This window comes from Mytilus californianus, unplaced genomic scaffold, assembly GCF_021869535.1.
Source record: "Mytilus californianus isolate M0D057914Y unplaced genomic scaffold, xbMytCali1.0.p SCAF_8, whole genome shotgun sequence".
NCBI lineage: Eukaryota > Metazoa > Mollusca > Bivalvia > Mytilida > Mytilidae > Mytilus > Mytilus californianus.
The window spans coordinates 87,464,053-87,486,287 of NW_026262734.1; the positions used below are offsets into that span (position 1 = coordinate 87,464,053).

At 33.7% G+C, this 22,235-nt stretch overlaps 2 protein-coding genes across 2 annotated transcripts; one reads left to right on the plus strand and one right to left on the minus strand.

The window, feature by feature from the left end:
* Positions 1-2,590: 2,590 nt before the first annotated feature.
* LOC127712883 (acanthoscurrin-2-like) lies at positions 2,591-6,566 on the minus strand. The gene is made up of 4 exons (XM_052219485.1): positions 6,509-6,566; positions 5,284-5,309; positions 3,836-4,268; positions 2,591-2,595 (listed from the first exon to the last, which is right to left on the minus strand). The coding sequence occupies exons 1-4, from the start codon at positions 6,564-6,566 to the stop codon at positions 2,591-2,593; spliced, it is 522 nt and encodes a 173-aa protein (XP_052075445.1).
* Positions 6,567-9,956: 3,390 nt separating this feature from the next.
* LOC127711290 (uncharacterized) lies at positions 9,957-12,834 on the plus strand. The gene is made up of 4 exons (XM_052217285.1): positions 9,957-10,016; positions 11,628-11,653; positions 12,090-12,306; positions 12,786-12,834. The coding sequence occupies exons 1-4, from the start codon at positions 9,959-9,961 to the stop codon at positions 12,788-12,790; spliced, it is 306 nt and encodes a 101-aa protein (XP_052073245.1). The 5' UTR covers positions 9,957-9,958; the 3' UTR covers positions 12,791-12,834.
* Positions 12,835-22,235: the final 9,401 nt, after the last annotated feature.

The window sequence follows — 22,235 nt, forward strand, 5'->3', positions numbered from 1 at the left end:
AAAACTAACGGCGTGATTTATAACAAAACAATTTACCAAAAATAAATATGACAGAGATGAACCAACGACAACCACTGAATTACAGGCTCCTGACTTGGGACAGGCGCATAGCGAATGTGGCGGGGTTAAACATGTTTGCGGGCTGTAAACCCTCCCCTTACCTGGGACAGTGGTGTTAAAGCACAATATATGAACAAAATATCAAAATAAGTTAAAAAGAACCGAACTCATCAGATCGATACAAAGCACAGACCGGACATTGCAAACCACAACAAAAAACACACTAAATACAGATCTGAGCGTACTCGCAGTTACCGACAGCTATAGTTCAAAGGCAATAACAACTAATTAAAAAAACATTTATCTTAGACTAAAATATCAATCAGTACACATCCAACATCCAATGAATCTTGTTTACAGACGTCATTAACAGTCAGAGAAAAACACGACCTTGTGCAATACCAAATTACAGGAGAACCGTGAATATGCTTATGCATTATACAAGTAACAATATTATTTAGTTTGGTTTTAATTTGCAGATCACAAAATCAATATATATACCATTAAAAACAATATTCAAAGATCTCATTAGTGTTGAATAGGTAACCTTTTAGAATAAGTTTATTGAAAAGATCGATAAGTTTATCTGGATCGTATCTAAGTTTTTGGACTCGGTAAACAACATCTCCGTAAAAATTAGGATGTGCTATCCAGTTTCTACAGGTACAGCCAAACTTACAAACCAAATCTGTGTATCTATATATGAAAGAATCATGTACAGGATTTAAGTTATTTTTTGCAACGAAATCCCTGACTTAATAATTTACCAGAATACATAGATTACGTTCATTGAAATCCAAAATGTCACTACAGACATGGGCATAGCGAACGAGTTGTGATATATAAACTAGTCAATTTAGTTGCAGACGAACGTTCCTGCCACGTGCAGGGTTCGTACTCACAACTTTAGTGAAAACAAATGACAGTATTGTGGCTTTCCAGTAGCTGTTGCAACAATTCTAACAAAATTAGCTATGCCAGCTATAGTGGACAATTTCACCTAAGCAGCCACGAGTGTAGAAACCAAGAAAAAATGGCAACCAAGAGAGGACAGACCAACACCGGATCAAAAGAAAAAATCCCTAAAGATTTGTATTGCATGTCCCTCTTTTTGCTTTCTTAAAATTTTTAAAAATAATTCCAACCCGCCATTTATTTATGGAAGCTGTCCAAAGTCAAAGGTTGTCTTTGCTTATATTTAATTGCAATCGCCTTGTCCTTCCGTCTGTTCGTCAGTACATCTGTTTGTACAACAAATACACGCATTTCTCAGAATATGCTGGACATAACATATACTGGATATGATGACTGTCCTAATATTTAGCAGCAGTTCAAGACGGATATGTCGAAACGTGTACAATGGACTTTTCTGGTCTGTGACACACCTACTTCGTGTTTTCTGATACGTTGAAGACAACTGAAGGGTATCGATAGCAACACACCACAAGCATTTTTGTTAGTTTTTTTTTTGTGCGTATGTTTATTATTTGTCCAAATAAAGGTTTTTCTAAAAATGTTTTTTTTTTTCAAAAGTAAAGTCCCGCGTTGAATATTGTTAGTCGAGCGATAGAGATGGACACTCCAGTGCTAAAGATATAAAGTTGTTCAATGTGTCTTTGGTTGGCGTATTAAGGGTCGATACGGGCGGTAGGGACACAAAAGGGAAAGTTTCCTTTTAAACAAAAATAATATATAGATGACTCTCTCGCTATATTTCAAACTCTCTACCCATAACAAAACCTAAAGAGAAACTTATAATGCATTCCAGACATATGTTATAGTTGCGCCAAATGTATTTCAATTGATTTTTGGCCGTTGCACTCTATAGGGACTGCTAGAAAATTGTGTAGCATGCCAACAAACTAGTTCAACTCCGTCACATTTGTGTATGTGTCTATCCCAAGTCAGGAGCCTGTAATTCAGTGTTTGTCGCTGTTTGCTGTATATCATACTTGTCTTTCATTCATTGTTTTGTACATAAATCAGACCGTTAATTTTCTCGTTTGATTTCGGGGCCTTTTAAAGCTGAATATGCCGTATGGCTTTTGCGCATTGTTGGAGGCCGTACTGTGACCTATAGTTGTTCATTTCTATGTCATTTAGTCTCTTGTGGAGAGTTGTCTCATTGGCAAGCATACCACATCTTCTTATTTTTATAATTAATATGTATTGTACTTGTTTGACATATACATTGTATCTATAAAATATATTTGGTATTGTGATTCCATTTGAAGTGGTAAGGACTAAAAAAAGGGTTGATAATCAAGAATCCTCGTCCTTTGACCTGTGGTGGACAGTTGTCACACTGCCAATCACATCATATATCCTTAGTGTTATCAATTAACTCCCCCCCCCCCCCCCCACAAAAAAAAAACAACAAAAAAAACCAACACAAAAAACAACAACAAAAAAACACTCGGAGAAAAACGTTGGCTTAAGTTAGAAAATACATGTACTGCTCAATATACAAATTTATTCAATGAAATATTCAAATATTTGGTCAATCGTTGTAATTTCCATCTTTTTGTCACTAATCTGCAAGGAATAAACACATGCTGTTCAAGGAAATCTATTCTTTACAATTCAATGATATTTTGTGTACTATATATATATTTGTAAAATATCATTTGAAATAAGACTTTACGTGATACAACTGCTCATTCGTTTAGGAAAGAGGAAACAGGAGATGAAATGTTTTTGCGATTTAAGTCTCTTAACTAATGTTATTTCTTTTCAGTCCGTGAACATTCGTGTATAATTTTGCTAAATTTCATTTATGTAAATTAGAAAGATGAAAAGCCTTAGGAAGTAATCTCTCATATCTTTACATAACTTTTAATTTAGGGAATAATAACTCTTCTATATACTCGCAGTTTTATTTGAAACTGTGTTTATATCTAGTCATTGCTTATAATCACTTCGAAAATGAAAAAAAAAAAAAAAAAAAAAACAACTAATGAAATCATTAATGTGATATGAAAGTAGTTCAAAACGTTCTTCCGTCAGTACAATACTAGTAGTAGTATTCCACTGTTTGTACATATTGATAGCTTAATCAATATTTGATTGGTTGAGACTATCCCACGAGTCAATGAACAAAACTTCATAGTCCCCTCTGAGCATCATATTCTCCTCTGAGCATCATATTCCCCTCTGAAGGTCGGGACTTCATCGTGCGACGTTACGTGCGATTAACGTACACAACGTTTTGAAGGTTTTTTTTTCGTTTAAAATAGCGATAGTAAAGTCATTATCGTCTTCAAATTTATTCCAGAAGACCAATATGTATATTTTGATCCGTACTGTTTATCAATGTTTATGTCGTGTTCAGTTATAGATAAAAGGGGATAAGATAACAAATGTATGTAAATTAATATTTTATATTCAGGTTGTAAACAAATCATAGGCTGTGGAATACAACTTTCATTTCCCTTGACTTCGGGAGATATGAAGATTTGTCTACCCTCGAAAAATCATATTTCACTCGGGCAAAGCCCTCATGTGATATGAATCTTCTTGGGTGAACAAATATTCATATCTCCCTCAGGCACGGGAAATAAATATATAGTATTAGATAAAAACTGTTTGATACAGTACAATTGAGAGATGCTCGATGTGCCATTTTCTTAAGATAATGGTGAAAGTTTAGTGACACCAATACATATATCAAAATGCAATAGCATTAATGACATTATTATTTATACTTATAGTATAATTTATACATATATTAAGCAATTAAAAAAATAATTATAATCGAGCCGTATTTCATACTTACAAACTCGTTTCTTTCTGCCATAACTTCTAGATCCATAACCACCAGATCCAAAACCGCCAGACCCATAACCGCTATAACCACCCATACTGCCACCTCCGTAACCACCCATACTGCCGCCTCCGTAACCTCCGTAACCTCCGTAACCTCCCATACCGCCACCGCCGTAACCACCCATACCGCCTCCGTAACCACCCATACCGCCTCCGTAACCACCTATACCGCCACCTCCATAACCACTCATACCATAGCCTCCATAACCACCAATACCGCCACCTCCATAACCCCCTCCTCCCCTGCCGTAGCTACTCCAACTACCATAGATTCCCATATTCCAAGGACTTCCTGAATTTCCATATCTCCATCTTTGAACACATTTGTAATATGGGTACCATGGGAGAGGAATGCATTTCTTCCAAGGTGGACATACTCTAGGCTAAACAGAAATAATAAATATTTGATGAATTGTAGTCTTAATAAGCTTAAAGAAATTAGAGAAAGCTTATTTGATTTTAATCCAATACATTCCAATTAAATTTTCAAGGAGTAGAAATTGTACGTTAATTCTGAACGACCAGTAGTGTTCCGAATGACAACATATTTTTCAAATATATTCCAATTAAATTTTCAAGGATTATTAATTGTGTGTTAATTCTGAACGACCAGTAGTGTTCCGAATGACAACAAATTTTCAATACATCGTTTGTTTTGTTGTATGAGATAAAAGTCCCAAATGAGGTTACCAAAGAATAAATGATTTTGTTTTTATCTTCCCATTATAACAATTTATCTTCCCATTATAACAAAAACAATTAAAAATAAAAAAGATAAGACTATTATTATAAATTAACATGATCATAAAATTTTTTTTTGACAAAACAAGAACAACAATTTAAACGCGTAAAAGAGAGCCGCAAGATATTAAACGGATATTCAAACTCATAAGTCGAAAACAATCTGACAATGTCATGGCAAAAGCGAAAAACGACGAAAAGACAAACAACAGTTCACAAATCACAACATACAAAACTAAAGACTGAGCAACACGAACCCCACCAAAAACAGGGGTGATCTAAAGTGTTCCAGAAGGGTAAGCAGATCCTGCTCCAAATGTGTCACCCGTCGTGTTGCTAATGTAAGTAAAAACCCGGTACTAAGTATAATCCAATAGGTCAAATGATAGTACTTAGGGAACGACCATTTAACTTCAAAAGGGGGAGGGAGGAGGGGTTATGGTTTTTCCCTAAAAAAAATATTCTGATCCCCAATTCGATGAAAAAAATGTTGTGGTCAAGCAGATGACAAAAAAAAAATATTCTGAATCTAGATTTTCCCCGTACCTTATAGTGTTAAATTTTGAGAAAAAAAAATCTGACTCAGACAAAAATCATAACCCCCCTTGAAGTTAAATGGTTGCTCCCTTAGATAACCATGTATAACATCTATCTTACCCATGAATAGCATCTAGCAGTTGTTTCTGAAATAATAAGAATAAGTGATATCACATATAAGGCAATGGGTAACACATACTAAGTTACAAGTTTCTGACACTAGGAGTACGTATACGCTGTAAACATTATTGAATCAATAAATGCTTGGGGTACACGTTAATGAAATTATCGAGAGCTTAACATAGTTTTTATATAAGTGTCTACTGTTGAAGACTGTATGTTGCACTTACTGTCGATAAACTATCAACAAATGAAATTATCGAGAGCTTAACATAGTTTTTATATTAGTGTCTACTGTTGAAGACTGTATGCTGCACTTACTGTCGATAAACTATCAACAAATGAAAGACTTTTACTAACACAGAAATACATGCTCTCTTGCAAGGTGGGTTTCATTATTAAAAACAACATATGTGACATATTGTGTTTGCTCATTTGTGAGCTGATTTGAGCCCCTTAATAATAGTTCATTGCCTACTTGAAGGGACAAAGTGGATACAAATTTTGTATCATGTTTATATTTTATGGGACAGTTTTCCTGAAATGACAGTTTTTTCTCCAAACTTCCATAATGATATCATGCTTTAATAAAAGCGATATACATAGCAAGTTCGTTGTCTGACTCAGCTAGGCAAGACCCTTCCTATTGTAAGTCGAACCTGATATATTACAATATAAATATATGTAAAATCCCGCTTATTGTTTCGTCCTATTCCCGTATCCCGCTTTTCATTGTAATAATAACGCTTGTAATTCCACTGTCCCCCGACCTCGTTTCCCGTTTTCACGTATACTAATTTGACTTTCACGTGTCACGCTTACAAAAAATCGACCAAGCCCGTTTCACACTTAAACAAAAAGAGACCCACTTCTTATAGGGAACGTTTTTTTCAGAATTATCACATTTCTGTATTTATGTAATTTGTTTAATAGGCCAACATTTTCTATTTGTAGCTTAAACGTAATTATCTTTGAAACTCATGAGATCGGACACACACAAGAAGCATCCATAACCATTTGTTTTAAAGCTTGGGGTTCGACTTTGTCTAAGACCTTACCCGTGACTCGAAGCGATTCTGTAAGGGAGATGTAGATTTATTTGGATACTAAGCCCCTCTTGTCAAAAATACATGAAAATAATGCTATCATTTTTCACTTCATCCAGAGTTGTGCAATAGGATTCAAAAGCATTTGATACTTTGCTTAGACATGGTTGAAATCATACCTTGTATTGCTATTCCAAACAAGAAAATGCAGACTAAGAGGCAAGTCATAGGCTTCATGGTTGTCTAAAACAAAGATTTAAATTATTCATATGCTGATTGGTAAAATGGGTAAAATTAATAAAATAATGACCTCTGTGCGTACGAAAATATTTTTCTTATTTTTTAATGATATAAAACAATCACTAGTTACCTCAGTGTTTTAGTGGGGTTCGTGTTGCTCAGTTTATCAGTTGTAAGTGTTCTGTGTTTAATTTTGTAGACTGTTCATTATCGTTTCGCCTTCTTTGTTTTTAGCAATGTTATAGTCTGTTTTTTTTTATTAGAAACACTTATTAAGGATTTTTATCAGAAAGACTCAAACACTAACATTTGAAAGCCAAGTATGAAAATTTAATTGTGGATGTAACACGTCTCCTAATTGGCTGAAAGTTGTTTGTCTATCAGTTCATAATTTTGTCATGTGACCGTGACGTCATCAACGGTTTTTCATGATTTACTCCTTAAAAATGGAATTTAGAATTAAATTATAACTAGTGACTTTTTTTTTCTGTCTATTTGAAATATCCTCAAAAATGTGGTGCATACTTGTTAAAACTTATTCAGTGAGCACCGCATTTTAAGGTTATTTCTTCACAGTCATTCCTTAAATAATTGAATAAGCGATTTTTAATAATTTCGAAATTTATCAATGTGGAATTTCAGAAAAGTTTGTTATTATTCATGTGAACACCGAAACACTCACTTACTACTGAGGTAATGATTTCATCGGGAACCAGACGTCTAACATCAGCTCTAAGTCGAGTTAGAGCTTGGCATCGAAAGTAAATTAAATTAAAATTAACTTGGTGTTCGACTTTAAAGTCGATTTAAAATTTTAAGTTGAATTTCGAATTGAAAATACAAGGTAAAATTCAAGTTTAAGATAAAATACAATATCAAAATAAGAAGATTTGGTATGATTGCCAATGAGACTATTCTCCACCAGCAAGATATTAATAAACTGACATATGTTAATGTTAAATCAGTATAATCTGCGTCAAATAAAAATCGACCTTATGCAAATAAATATCAATATATCTGTTAACCTATTTCGGGTTGAAAAAACCTCCATGCAAAGTCTATAACTGCTTGAAAATTCAGTTAATATCAGAACCCTACAAAACAGACCACCATTCATCTCTTATTTCATATTTGAAGGTTCGAAAATCAAGCAAAGTCTTACACATGTACATGAATACGTTCACTTGCGTAAGGTCGATTTCTATCCGATGCGGCTCATATGTTGTCGACGGAAATATGATATACAAGTCCCTCATTAATCGACACTATTATCCAAATTACAAAGCGAAATTTATTGAGGTAGTCAATCAGTGTTTTATGCGTAATCATTAGTTTGAACTAAATTGTCTTCACATAGAAACTGTTTCATAAGAAATTTCCAAGAAAGATAAAAGGTATTTTCAAGATATTATTAGCTCATGTATATAGAGCATATATATAATTCTTGCTTATCGTTTAACAATGCTTTTATTTCTGTTTCTTCCAATCAAAATGTTCTGCCACCCCGCTAATAAAAGCTAGTGCAAACCCTTTGTAGTTTTCATCTTTAACGTTATATTTATTTCTAAAAACTATTATTTCTTACCTTTGATGCAACCTTGATACGGGAATGTAATTATCTAATCTTGCACTCGTATTTATAATACAGCAGCGTGTTTTGAAACGTGAATCAGAATTGTTTTTAATTTCATACTTTTTGACTTTATTTGTGTTTGTCTTGTTCAACAATCAAAGTACATTAAACATACAATGCTATAAAGTAGAGAAAAATGAAATGCTTTGTTGTTAACTCATTTTTACTATTATTCAAAACATATGTAAAGTACAAAAATTCTACGTCCTGTCAGTAATAAACAACAAAATTACAAATGTTCAAAACAAAAATCGACTTATAAACCATAGAGTGATCTATCAATATATAAAAACCATATTTTCCTGGATGTCAAACTGCTCATCATTTCAGTGACAAAACCACATTAACAAATTGCGGTTATATTGGTCAGCAACGCTTCAGAACTCGTTGCAATACTATAAATACGAGTTGAATATTCAATATTTACATTCCATAATCAAGGTTGCTAAACAGGTAAGACACAATAGGTTTAAAAATATAAAAAAATATATCGTTGTAAACCAGCGATTTTAGCAAAAGCTTTTATAAGATGGTCAAGAAAAAGAGGCATACATTCTCTGCACGAAGGGAAAGGTAATAAAAGCATGGATTTTTTATGTAATACTAAGATTAATTAAGGCAACAGTTATTCAACGATGTTCCGAAATATCCTTTTAATGTTTCCTTGGAATGGATTGTAAAAAGTTAGTTGTACGAGAAGTAACAGTTATTAATAAAATCCATAAAATCAAATAAAGTACGTCGGAAAATATTCTAAAGGTGTAAACTAAGGACAAACATAAAACACTGATTTACTCCCTTTATAAAGTTCTCTTTGTAATTTGGCGATTGATGTGGCAATTATTATATCATAATCGCAATTGACAAGTAGCATATGCATCTTTCTATTCTTAAGGTATTTTGCTTTACATCAATGGTTCAAATCATTATTAATCAATTTAATGTAAAAGTTTTACCATGTATATTGACCAAAAATTAAGTCACTGTGTTGATACTTAAAGAAGCGTATTGTATGTACATAATTTTATATCGAACTGCTGCCTTCACATCTTCCAATATACCAAATTTGACACTATTTTATGTTTTTATTACGAAGTTTAACTTGAAGTAACAACTCGAAGTTCAACTTGAAATTTAATTCGAAGTTAAATGATTATTCTAACTAGATAACCAAGGTTTCTTAAATTCAACTAAATTTCGAAGTGAAAGAGTAATTTGATATTTATATATATCAAGCACTATCCCTCCCGTTAGGGGTTTAGTATCATACCATCATAAAATATATGAGAAGAACATAACCCGTATTATGCCAACAACTGGTTTTAGAATAAATGTGTTTATTTCCGATGCAAAGACCCTATAAGTGAATCAATATTAAAGCCAACATATGCCATCTTTAATGACCTGACAACAGTATCGTAACTATATCCCTTCTTAATAAGTCTGTTTAAAGGTTTTGTTAGCTTTAGAGGTGAATGCCGACATTTTTGTGCTTTGTAAAGAATATTACCACAAAAGATTGGATGTGAAATACCTGAACGTATCAGATGTCTGCATGTTGATTTATATTTACGAATGATGTCCTTGTACCGATGATAAAATTTAGTAAATGTTTTGACTTGTTTGTGATATCGAAAACCCTGGTGTAATAATATTTCAGTAATACATATATTTCTTTCGCTAAAATCTAATACGTTGTTACATATACGAGCAAATCATGTATATACATAATTTGTATCTTTCGTTTTAGCTAACCATGAAACCCATCACTTGTCTCCTCTTCGCCATTTTCCTGTTTGGAATAGCAATACAAGGTATGATTTCAGCCATGTCTAAGAAAATGTTAAAATATCCTAAAATTTTATCGTAAAAATCTGACTAATTGAAAAATGAAGATGATAGATAGCATTTTCATTTATTCCTGACAGGAGAGGCTTACCACCTAAATTAATTTCACATCTTCTTTTTGAAATCGCCTTTAGTAGAAAAAGTCGAACCAAAAACTTTAAATTGATATTGTTTGTTTTTCCTTATTTTCTGACTTTAAAGGATACTCACAGTGAAGGTACAAAACGATATTGTTGGTACGTTCACCAAATACATGAATAAATGAAAAGGATAGGTTTACAGGGAACATTGACTATATTCACATTGTAATTACTGCTGTTCTTCATATTTACACTCCTATGACATATCACCTGTTACCTCACAAGTATGTAAAAACACAAATCTTATAGCTAAATTTCGTGCGTCTAACACGCTTTTTCTGAATTTACCTTCATCAGGAACACTCATACCAACGTATTGAAAGGCTAAAGACGTATACAATCTTGAATACATGTACATGAGGACCTATATGATCAAAAGGAGACATAAAAGGAATAACTCAATCATATACAGGTCAAATTTGTATGAATACTAGTTTCTGAATTCATTTTGTAATGTTAGAACCGACACATTGACTATCGGGGACTATATATAAATAAGAAGATGTGGTATGAGTACCAATGAGACAACTATCCATCCAAGTAACAATGAGTAAAAAATAAACAATTATAGGTCAAAGTACGGCCTTTAACACTGAGCCTTGGCTCAAACCGAACAGCAAGCTATAACGGGCCCCAAAATGACTAGTGTTAAACAATTCAAACAGGAAAACCAACGGTCTAGCACTCCACTAGATGCAGTATCGACCATATGCTAGAAAATGAGAGAGAGAAAAAACCACACTATATAACTTTGGTACGTCAGAAGCTCTTTTAAGGATTCCCCTTACTAGGGCATGCTGATCCACAAAATTTTGAATGCCAATGTGTATAATCCTGTATATATAAGCAATAATTGTTTAGTGTCTTTAAATATCAGCTGTATTTGTACGAGGCTAAGAAACAGGTGTAATGCGAGCTTCAACGTACAATAACTGTAATTAAAGACACTAAACAGTTATTGTCTTTATCCTGAAATTAATTTTGTACCTTTTTTCCCATCCCAATCGCTGAATTTGTTTTTGAATGAAATCGACATGACTTAAACGCGGACTGCAATGATGACCCCAAATTGAACTGTGATGTAAACAATAATTTGACATAACCGTTCGCTCGCAACAGAAACAGGATATCAGGAGACTATAAACGTCTAGTATACGTTTATCGCCTCGTGTTATCTGTACACCTGTATTAGTATAGTAGACAGGTCGATTGCAGGATAAATACTTGAATACCCGAGGAGCTATATAACCAAAAAGGATGTACATGTCATTTGGTTTGATTATGTGTGACGTTTTGTGGCTGTCTCATTGACGTCTTTCACACCTTTTTTTATTGTTGCGATAATGTTTACATAGTCATTGCCTGAAACTTATTATTTGTTATCCATTATCTTATATGTGACATTGCTGCTCTTCATTTAATTACTGACTATTTTAGGAACAACTGCTAGATGCTATTCATGGGTAAGACTGAACTTTTACAATTCTAAATAAGTACTTTTATGTTTGGGGTTTAATTTCAAGCTTTTTTATTTTCATATTTTGTTTTTGTTTTATTCTTCTAGTATTATTATTTTCCTTTGCTATCTTAAATTTATGGATTTTTTTTAAAGGAATGATAAAAACAAAACCAATACTTCTTCATTTAGGAATTTCATTAAAAAAAATCGTAATTATTGAATGTAATTATGTTATTAAAGCACAATAGTTATATTTAAACTTGTTCATATCAACTTATACAAAAAAGCAATCCACGATTTGAAAATCTGTTGTCACTAGTAGTATCCCTTGAAAAGTTTATTGAGATGTATTTGAAAAGTTACTAAACATAAACACTTTTTGATTTCATTTAGACAATTAAAAATTTCATTCATCGGATCTGTCTTATTTCTTTGTTTAGCCTAGAGTATGTCCACCATGGAAGCGATGTATACCAACTCAATGGTACCCATATTACTATTGTGCTCAAAGGTGGGGACATTCAGGAGGTCCTTGGAAAGGCGGAAACTATGGTATCTGGGGTAGATACAACAGCGGAGGTTGGGGTAACCGAGGTGGAGGATGGGGTAGCCGAGGTATCAATTATGATAGAGGATTCGGAAGGAAGAAAGGTGGTTGTAAGTATATAATATGGTTAGAACATTTATATTTCTTTGAATTTATAATTGCTTAGATATATTATAAATTTCTCAATCAATATAACTACATTTTAATTGTAAGTTGTAAGTTTCTTATAGTCTTCGGTGTCACAAGACGTTTTTTTGGTATGGAAAAATATGGCACAAAGAGCATTTCTCACGTTTTAAAAACATGTTTCTTCAGATTACGATATTGAGCTGACGGAAATACAGTAGTTTCGAGAGATTTTAACTGATCAAACACTTTTTTTCTTTCTTTCTTTTCTTTCTTTCTTTGTTTTCTTTCTTTCTTTCTTTCTTTCTTTCTTTCTTTCTTTCTTTTTATCTTTCTTTAAAAGAATTAACAGTTGTATAACATAAAGTCCTTTTTTCAGCATGTTCAATGGCAATTTTGTGAAATAACACATAAACACTCATGGTATGGATTTGATTTCAACTTCATGCTTTATCATTTGCAGATTAATTATAAAAGATGAAAACTGCGAAGATTGACCAGATAATTGAGAGATTTTATGAAATAAATTTGTATTGAACAGTACATGTATTTTCTAATAAATGCCACCGTATTTATTTTATTTGCGCAAGGGACAATTTGAATTTGAAGCTTGAATGTCCTAAATCGTTATTTGCTTCAATATAGATACATTTTACACTGAAATGAAGATCACTAGATTTAATTGTTGAACTATAATTATTTAAATCTTCAAATATAACTGTGTTTAGTTTGCTACTGATGTTTTTTTAATTTTGTGACTAATTCGTCATACCGGATGAAAATGTGACTTGACGCAACACAAATTAAAAAAAGTCACGGCCTCAAATCAGTTGCTGATGTCAAAGCTAATTACAAATTACGAATTAATATAAATTCACATTCACAAATATTATTTAGAAACAAGCAACAAGTGCTTATATCAATCTTTCTCTAATTTTCATGCTATTTTCATATGTCTCGATCGGTGTAAGAAAAAAAATTCTTATCTCTGTTCTCGGCAAATGATTGGTCGAAATTTCAATTATGACGTCAATTTTCTTGATTTCTACTGAATTTCCTATTGTAAGGTCATGAAAAAAGGCGACCATGCCTGATGACGTCACTTATAAAGAACACAACTTTCTACAAATCTTTGAAGAGGAAGGATAAACTTTTTTCGATATCGTCTTACAATAATTAAGGAAACAGATTCCTACACTATACGTTGTAGCTCGTGTATTACGTTATTTCTCCACTCTCAACGTTTAAATTTTTAATATTCAAAAAGCTCGACAAACCTCGCGTTTTAAATTTTAAGATTTAGCTGTCTCGAGTTAAGAAAAATTGTACCACACTTGATGCAGTGGTGGAATTAATCTTTCTGATTTAGAGTTAATCCCTCAGTTTTTGTTTGTTACCGTGATTTGTTTATGGCTTTATGCAATTTGAACAACATTATATTACTGCCTATATGTAACCAAATGCGAGATATTTAAGAAAGAAAATCAGTTGTGATTTCCAAGTTAAAAATCATTTCAGAAAGATAACGAAAGCTTCTGGTAAATAAATATTTGTGGGAGTTCTAGATCTTGTTGCTGTATTATATTTCACATCTCAGTCATTTATATGTTTTAATTTGTATTGACTAATTCGCCTTTTCAGAATCTAAAGGACTATGGGTAATCTCATTGTTCGTACACCAAAATGAAAATAACGTTGCGTCATTGGTTCAATTTCCATTGTTTAGAACGTTTTAAACAAATCAAAACGTTTTGGTGTACGCTTTTGAAAATATAACCCAGAATGCATTATATTCTGAAACGGCGAATTGATTTCTATATTCAATCAAAACATATCCAGGGTTTGACATTTTTGCTCATATCTATGAAATCAGTGTTATGTCGGGTACACACCTGGTGAGTTTTATCAAATCATACATTATCATTAAGGTCACAGCTGCTTTTTATGCCAGTTAACACATAAGATTTTTTAAACACATTTTTTTAAATGAGATTCACTCTGTACTTCGTACAGGTTATAAAAGTAACAATATTTGTGTATAAAAGAATTTTCGAAATCCAGAACTAGTTTTAAATGAACATTTTACAGATACAAAGAATAAACAATTGGAGAACTGTCATGTTTCTGCAGAGCCGTGTGGTCTCAACAGTTAAGGTCATTAATGTCTAGATCTGCAAATTAACACTAAGCGCTCAGGATGTAAACTCTAGTGCTGAAGATGTAACTCTAGCGCTTATATAGAGTTTATACACCCAGCGAGGGACTCTATATGCCTATCAGATGATTTTACATCTTCGGCGTTTGAGTTTAAATTTTCAGCTCTACAGTCAACAGGAGCCGTTTACAGTTCTACGTGCATTTACTATTGCAATTGTTTTATAACGAAAAAGACTGTGATTTAAATTCTTGTAAAGTTTGTTTCAGAATATTTATTTTCCCCCAGTAGAATAAGACCATGTGAAAAAAATACGGACGATGTATGCCGTAGTTAGAACTTCGAGTAGAGATAGTAGCTTACATGACCCAAATATTTCTCATAACTTTAGGAATCTTTTCTTATTTGAATTTTATATTTGAGACTTCTTTGTCAAATGACTTATGAATTACATTTTCCTAACTATTCCGAAGACTCTTATTAGAGTAATCCGGTACCAAAATTACCCAAATGTTTTACTTATTGAAAAATTACAGCCATGCGTAGGAACTATTTTGTTTATAAGATGTACTACTGGTACTTTCTTGTATGTTCTGACGGATTGTTAGTTCACGAGGGTACAACTAGCTCAGTAGCCAGTGCTTCGGTACTGGCATGGAAATACGATATTGTGTAATTAGATTTGCTGTTACAACGTTTGGAAATCATTTTAAATTAAAAATACATCTCCCTTATACAAAGCTCTAATTCCTTGCCCAGATTTGGCTATACATTTTATCCTTTTTGGTTTCTAGCTCTTCATTTTTAAAATAAGCTTTGGATTTAAAGAAATGTCGGACTCAAGTATCACCAAAGAGACGCATCTGGTGCAGAAACATTAGTAACGTTAATGTTATTCTTTTTGATCGGGCCTTATTTAGAGGTTCTATACCTACCAATTAAAACAATCTCTATTGCTAAAAATTTTAGTATGTAACTTAAACCTAACATTGCAGAACTGTATGATGTAATGAAGTCTTTTAGTAATGTGATTATGGTCAAATAGCAAATACATGTATGTCGGCCAGATTCAATCTTTGATTCTGACTCGAATTTCAAAGTTAAATAGTGAGTGAACAAAGTTGTGAACAAAGGGTTACACTATGTTGAAATATTATCAGTGAATTTATTATCTCATCTGTAACATGTTGTACCGATATTATTTTCGTTTTCCAAATCCCCAAGTCATGTTCTTCAACTGTGAAGTGTGGGATATTTATATTTATTATAGACTCAGTAGTAAATACAGATAAATTGTATGTGTAATACGGTCAACGGTAATCGTGCTGTATCAGCCATCCGTGATGATATCAATATCAGTCACGGTTGCAAAGTCTTTATCATACCTTTAATCTGTATGACGCCACGTCATCGATATCAGTCACTGTTGCAAAGGCTTTATCAAACCCCTAATCTGTATAACGTCATGTCACATAAAAAACATCTATTTGAGGTATATAATAAAGTGTATATGATATGGCTTTTTCAATATCACACACCGTATCAACCCTCAACCAATATAATCCCGCGAGCAGAGCTCTTGGGATTATATTGGTGTCTCGGGTTGATACATATGTGATATTGAAAAAGCCATATCATATTCTCTATGTATATGCTGATAGGTATTCATGGTATTATACCTATTATATATGATAAACAATTCTACTGGGTAACACGTTATTACGTGACATAGAATAATTCAGTTAGTTTTCATTTAAATGCCAAGAAGGATGAATATCCCTCACAATTACACTCAGCGACAGAAACCTTATTTTTCACTAGTGAATAACCTTTTGGGCTTCTTGATTTGTATATGAGTTATCTCAAATCAAAAAGACGTCAGAGACGATTGTAAACAAAATGGTAATGGGCACGTTTACAGATGCCCATCAAGTGACGATGAAAGAAGGCTTTCAAATTCATCTAGTGTCAGGGATAACTCAAAGATCTGTCCTTTCCAAGGCCGTCCATATTTGTTGTACATATACATGAAATTCTAAGACACACAATAATTTGCTTACTTTGAAACTCTGTTACTACAGTACGTTAAGGTGGTACCCAACACCTTGACTAATATTAATTTGGCTCGTTTAATTTTCCTAAAATTTTGACAAAATGTTTACTTTGACCCTTTGACAAAAATATAAAAATTTCAAATAATTTGAACCAACCACTTTATCAGAAAAATTTCACTGGTTATATAGCAGTTTGACAAACACTAATTTTGATCATTGAGAAGCTTAATATTTCCTTAACAATACAACGTGATTAAAACGTTTAATTGATTTTTACAGAGTTATCTCCCTGTAGTGTTAGGTACCACCTTAAGTGCTTCTTCAATGGTTCAAAGGGCCCTTCCACTATTAGTTTGATAAAATAAAACAAGTATTGCCCTTTAAAAGCGATGCATATCCATCAGTGGTTTCAAAGGTCTCTGGAACGAGGTATCTTTTCTTTGGGCCGTAATTGTATGATATACCCAGCTAGCTGCTAAGAATGAGATTATCTTACATGGTACATGGATCGACAGACAGACAGACACACAGAAATACGAACGGACAGGGAGATTTTTATATTCAGTAACATCCTTTGTTTAAGAGGTGTATACAAATAATTGTTTCTGGCTGTTGAATGTATAAAAATATATTTTCAAACGAAAATGAGAATTTGAGACTCCAAGAAATAGATGAAAACAAACATCAATTCGTCGTAGAGTGACCCACATTGTAATGCCTAACAACTGTTTAATTTTTTTTGCTTCATTTGAAAACAACTTTGCTGCGTTTGACGTCAACAATTAAGAAACGTTATACACTATAAAAACTTCTCAAAATTTTCAAGCCTGTCATTTGGTACACCAAATGCGCGTTTCGTGTACTTAAGTCTCATTGCTGGCGCTCGAAACAAAACAGTTGGAAGGACAAACAAAATAAAAGGATGTTCGGTGGTGAAAAGAGGTCGTCAATTTTTCGTCATATTATTGGTGAAAATGTTTTCTCAGAAATTATTGCGTGCATTTATTATCGCGGTTTTTGAAGAATTATCAAAAATGAGAGTTAGATTATTGCGGTTTAAGGAAAAGCTACATACAGATATATATATTTGATATCAGAATGCGAGTTCTTATTATTCATGTTATTGCGATACTCAAGTAATCGGATTATTCGCATCAATAAAAACCTCGCCATGATTTCTGAATTTACAGTATAACTAACAAATGAACGACTACAAAACATCTGTCATAGTGCTGACTTGGGACAGGCATTTTATGGCGAAAATAGTGGGTTAAACTTGGTTTTGCAGGTAGCTGAAGCTTAAACTTGTATGACAATTGACAATCATTCCGTTATTTTGACTAAATAAGTTTGGGCAACACATATGAATGTAATTGGTTAAAGCGACAAGAATTGGAAACAAGCAGCTAAAAAATTGTGTCAACAAACAATAGTTCTATAACACAACAAAATAAAATAATAATATAAAACAAAACAGACATACAGACAAAATAATCGTTTATTCGGTAAAAGATATAAGCCGATAACAGTCCATTCTGTCAAAATATTTTACAGAATGAACTGTTAGAGGTTTATATTTTACTTAAAACATTGTTTAACATGTCAAAAAAGGTGAAAAAAAACAAACTTTTGTTAATGTCTAGGTTATACATTCACGGATCACCTAGCCGGATCCACTACGGATTAAATCTCACGGATGATCACGGAAATGCAGTTTCCGTAGTCCGATACGGATCCGATACGGATGCACAACGGTATGACTACGGGTTTTGACGTTACTACCACGAAAAATGAAAGACATGGGTCATTTGGCGACATGAGTGATACGGGTTCTTACGGTGAGACACGGTTCAATACGGAAATGACACGGTTTAGTACGCAACGAAACGTGTCGGGGCGTATGTACTGCGGTCTGAAACGGAATAGTACAAACCGCCACATTTTCTAAAAGCCGTTCATCATTTCTATAATTAAGCTTGTGATTTATCATTTCTTTATGGCAGTAATCTTAGATTTTTGTTTTGTTTTGTTAAATAAATTATTTATCTGTTTGTCTGTACCATGTGGGTGGTCACGGTTCTTCGTAATCCTCGGACCAACGACATGTAACAATTCTTGAAACATATTTGGGACTATTCTTACAAAGTTCTTAAATGTAACTGGATTTTCCGGACAAAATTCAGTCATGAGGGGCTCGTACTGGCCATGGATAGGCAATCAGTCCCTAGTCCACCATCTACTCTGCCTCCCGTCACCTCTTCGTCTGTCATCAAGTAGCTCGACCACTGCCCTTGCATTTTTATGCCATATCAATATCCTATTCCAGCGGCTGCCAATTAATTGTAAGCAGCAGTTGTTGATCATTCATGTTGGATAATGTTATTTTACCTCAACGGCAAGACACAGAATACGTTGGACCCTATAAGTAGGGAGTATTTATACAGAATAATTATGTCATCTTGTCGTGAACCGTAATATTCTGTATCTTGTCGTGTTGTAACGTAGTAAACAGTAACAGACTGTCAGAACCCTGGCTGATCCCTAGCTATCCGTATTGCAACGTAATGAAATCGTGCCGTTCCGTGACAAACTCGTTACAAATCGTATTGTATCCTTAACATATACGTAGTGCTACCGTACTAGTACGTAATTATCCGGAATTAAACGTAGAAATAATTCGGGCCTACAACTAAGTACGTGTTAATACGGTTTTGATAGGGACTAATACGGATTTGTACGTTCTAATACGGTTTAGTAAGGTTTACTACGGTTGTTTGATCCGTGGTCAAATTTTGCGCATGTTCAAAAAGTGTCAAGGATATACAAGTACTACTACGTATGACTACGGCTACAATACGGAAATCTACGGACAAATACAGATCGCCACGAATGATGCCGGATCGTATCCGTAGCTAATCCGGCAACAAATCCGTGAATGTGTGACCTAGGCATTAGATTTATTTTCATCAAGTGTGTAAATTGTTTTGTGGATATACTTTTATTAACATTATCCTACATGTTAGCCCCTTTAATCAGTAGCTCAACTTACGCAATAGACAAAAAAAGTACAGTTGAAGTTAAACATATGTACATGTATAGGTACATGTGCATGAAGACACAGAACGTTTTCATCATGCTTTTTGTGCGCGCTAAGACTACATTATATATTTTCCGTGAATACCTTCACATGCGTTTGTAGTCTCAAAATGGATAAACACGATGAGAGTATATTCTTAATGCAAAAAAGAAAAAAAGAAAAAAATTAAAATGTCAATTGTTCTTGAACAATTGAGAGGTCTTTCCTTTTCGTTATATAAAATATATGTTTCAATAGGCGTAGAATGCATTGAAAAGCTCTAAAACACACACAAAACCCTTAAAATATGGTCAAAAACACATAGTTCGGAATTTGGGACATGACCTTGACTTTTGACCTTATGACCTTTGTCAAGGTCATTGGTCCACGATGTCATAACAAAAGACCCCATGGGTCTAGGACCTTTGGTTCATGAGTTAAAGCTTATTTTGTCTTTTCTAAAACAGCTAACAGGGGTTATGCCCCTTACAGATAGGTCAAATCTCTTCGGTCAAAAGTAAAAAAAGTTGCGCCTTTATGTCCCAACTATTTTTCACTATTTACTGTTTCTTTAAGTATTATCGTTTTTGAGATATCCAATAAATAAGTTTTAAGGTCAAAGGTCAAGGTCAACCTCAAAAAGCTTAAAAACACTAAAAATCCTTTAGATAAGGTCAAAAACACTTAATTCGCTATCTGGGACATGACCTTGACCTTTGACCTTGTGACCTTTGTCAAGGTCATTGGTCTCTAATGTCATTGCTGAAGACCCTAGGGGTCTAGAACCTTTGGTTCAATAGTTAAAGCTGATTTTGTCTTTTCAGAAACAGTTAACGGGGGTTATGCCCCTTACAGATAGGTCAAATCTCTTCGGTCATTATGTAAAAAAGTTGCGCCTTATTGTCCCAAACATTTTTCACTATTTACTATTTCTGTAAGTATAATCGTTTTTGAGATATCGAATAAAAAGTTGTAAGGTCAAAGGACAAGGTCAACCCTAAAAACCTTTAAAACACACTTTAAGACCTTTAAATAAGGTCAAAAACACATAATTCGCTATCTGGGACATGACCTTGACCTTTGACCTTGTGACCTTTGTCAAGGTCGTTGGTCCCAAATGTCATTGTTGAAGACCCCATGGATCTAGGACCTTTGGTTATATAGTAAAAGCTGATTTTGTCTTTTCAGAAACCTAAAACAGGGGTTATGCCCCTTACAGAAAGGTCAAATCTCTTCGGTCAAAATGTAACAAAGTTGTGCCTTAATGACCCAAACATTTTCCACTATTCAAAACTTCTGTAAGTATAATGGTTTCTGAGATTATCCCATAACAAGGTGTAAGGTCAAAGGTCAAGGTCAACATACAAATTTGACCTTGAGGTATTTTGAAAGTCACATGAATTGATGATCATTGGTGAAGATCCTAGGTGGCTACGACTTACGGTTTCTGATTTTTCATGGCCAACCGACACCGGTTAATTTTCAAAGGGGCATAACCCTACCAATGAGTCGTTGAATCTTTTCGATCCAAATGTAACGAAGAACCGGGGTCTGGTCCTGAACAAATTTCACCCTTTGCTTTTTTTCTAACTATTACGGTTACGGTGTTCGAATGATAACAAGGTTTTTAGGTTTCGGAGGGATATCTCCGGACCGACAAAATTTTACGACTCACAGGGTGAGTTCCGGATAGGTATTTGTGACACCGATACAAAGTGTGAACCTGAAAGCGACATGGCTTACGGTTACGGAGGGAAATTTTGTAAAAGTTTGGCGGAACAAAAAGAATAATAATAATAATAATAATAATAATAATCAGAAGAAGAAATACAGTAAGGTCTTTCCCTTTTGGAAAAGGAAAGACCTTAATTAAAATGTCAATTATTCTTGAACAATTGAGAGGTCTTTCCTTTTCGTAATGTAAAATACATGTTCCAATAGGGGTAGAATGCATTGAAAAGCTCTTAAACACACATAAAGCCGTTAAAATATGACAAAAGTGGCTATTTGGGACATGACCTTGACTTTTGACCTTGTGACCTTTGTGAAGGTCATTGGTCCACGATGTCATTGTAAAAGACCCCATGGGTCTAGGACCTTTGGTTCAAGAGTTAAAGCTAATTTTGTCTTTTCAGAAACAGTTAACGGGGGTTATGCCCCTTACGGATAGGTCGAATCTCTTGGTCCAAATATAAAAAAGTTGCGCCTTAGTCACCTAAACATTTTTCACTATTTACTATTTTTGTAAGTATAATCGTTTTTGAGATATCGAATATAAAGTTGTAAGGTCAAAGGTCAAGGTCAACCTTAAAAAGCTTGAAAACACACTAAAAATCCTTTATATAAGGTTAAAAACACTTATTCGCTATCTGGGACATGTCCTTGAACTTTGACCTTGTGACCTTTGTCAAGGTCATTGGTATCTTATGTCATTGCTGAAGACCCTAGGGGTCTAGGACCTTTGGTTCAATAGTTAAAGCTAATTTTGTCTTTTCAGAAAGCGTTAACGGGGGTTATGCCCCTTAATTATATGTCAAATCTATTCGGTCATAATGTACAAAAAGTTGTGCCTTAGTCACCTAAACATTTTTCACTATTTACTATTTCTGTAAGTATAATCGTTTTTGA

Coding starts and splice junctions, on each gene's coding strand:
- LOC127712883 (XM_052219485.1), bottom strand. CDS start 6,566: ATGAAGCCTATGACTTGCCTCTTAGTCTGCATTTTCTTGTTTGGAATA. Junction 5,310..6,508: donor GTTTGGAATAGCAATACAAG/GTATGATTTCAA, acceptor TTATTATTTCAG/AAACAACTGCTAGATGCTAT. Junction 4,269..5,283: donor CTGCTAGATGCTATTCATGG/GTAAGATAGATG, acceptor ATTTCTGTTTAG/CCTAGAGTATGTCCACCTTG.
- LOC127711290 (XM_052217285.1), top strand. CDS start 9,959: ATGAAACCCATCACTTGTCTCCTCTTCGCCATTTTCCTGTTTGGAATA. Junction 10,017..11,627: donor GTTTGGAATAGCAATACAAG/GTATGATTTCAG, acceptor TGACTATTTTAG/GAACAACTGCTAGATGCTAT. Junction 11,654..12,089: donor CTGCTAGATGCTATTCATGG/GTAAGACTGAAC, acceptor TTCTTTGTTTAG/CCTAGAGTATGTCCACCATG.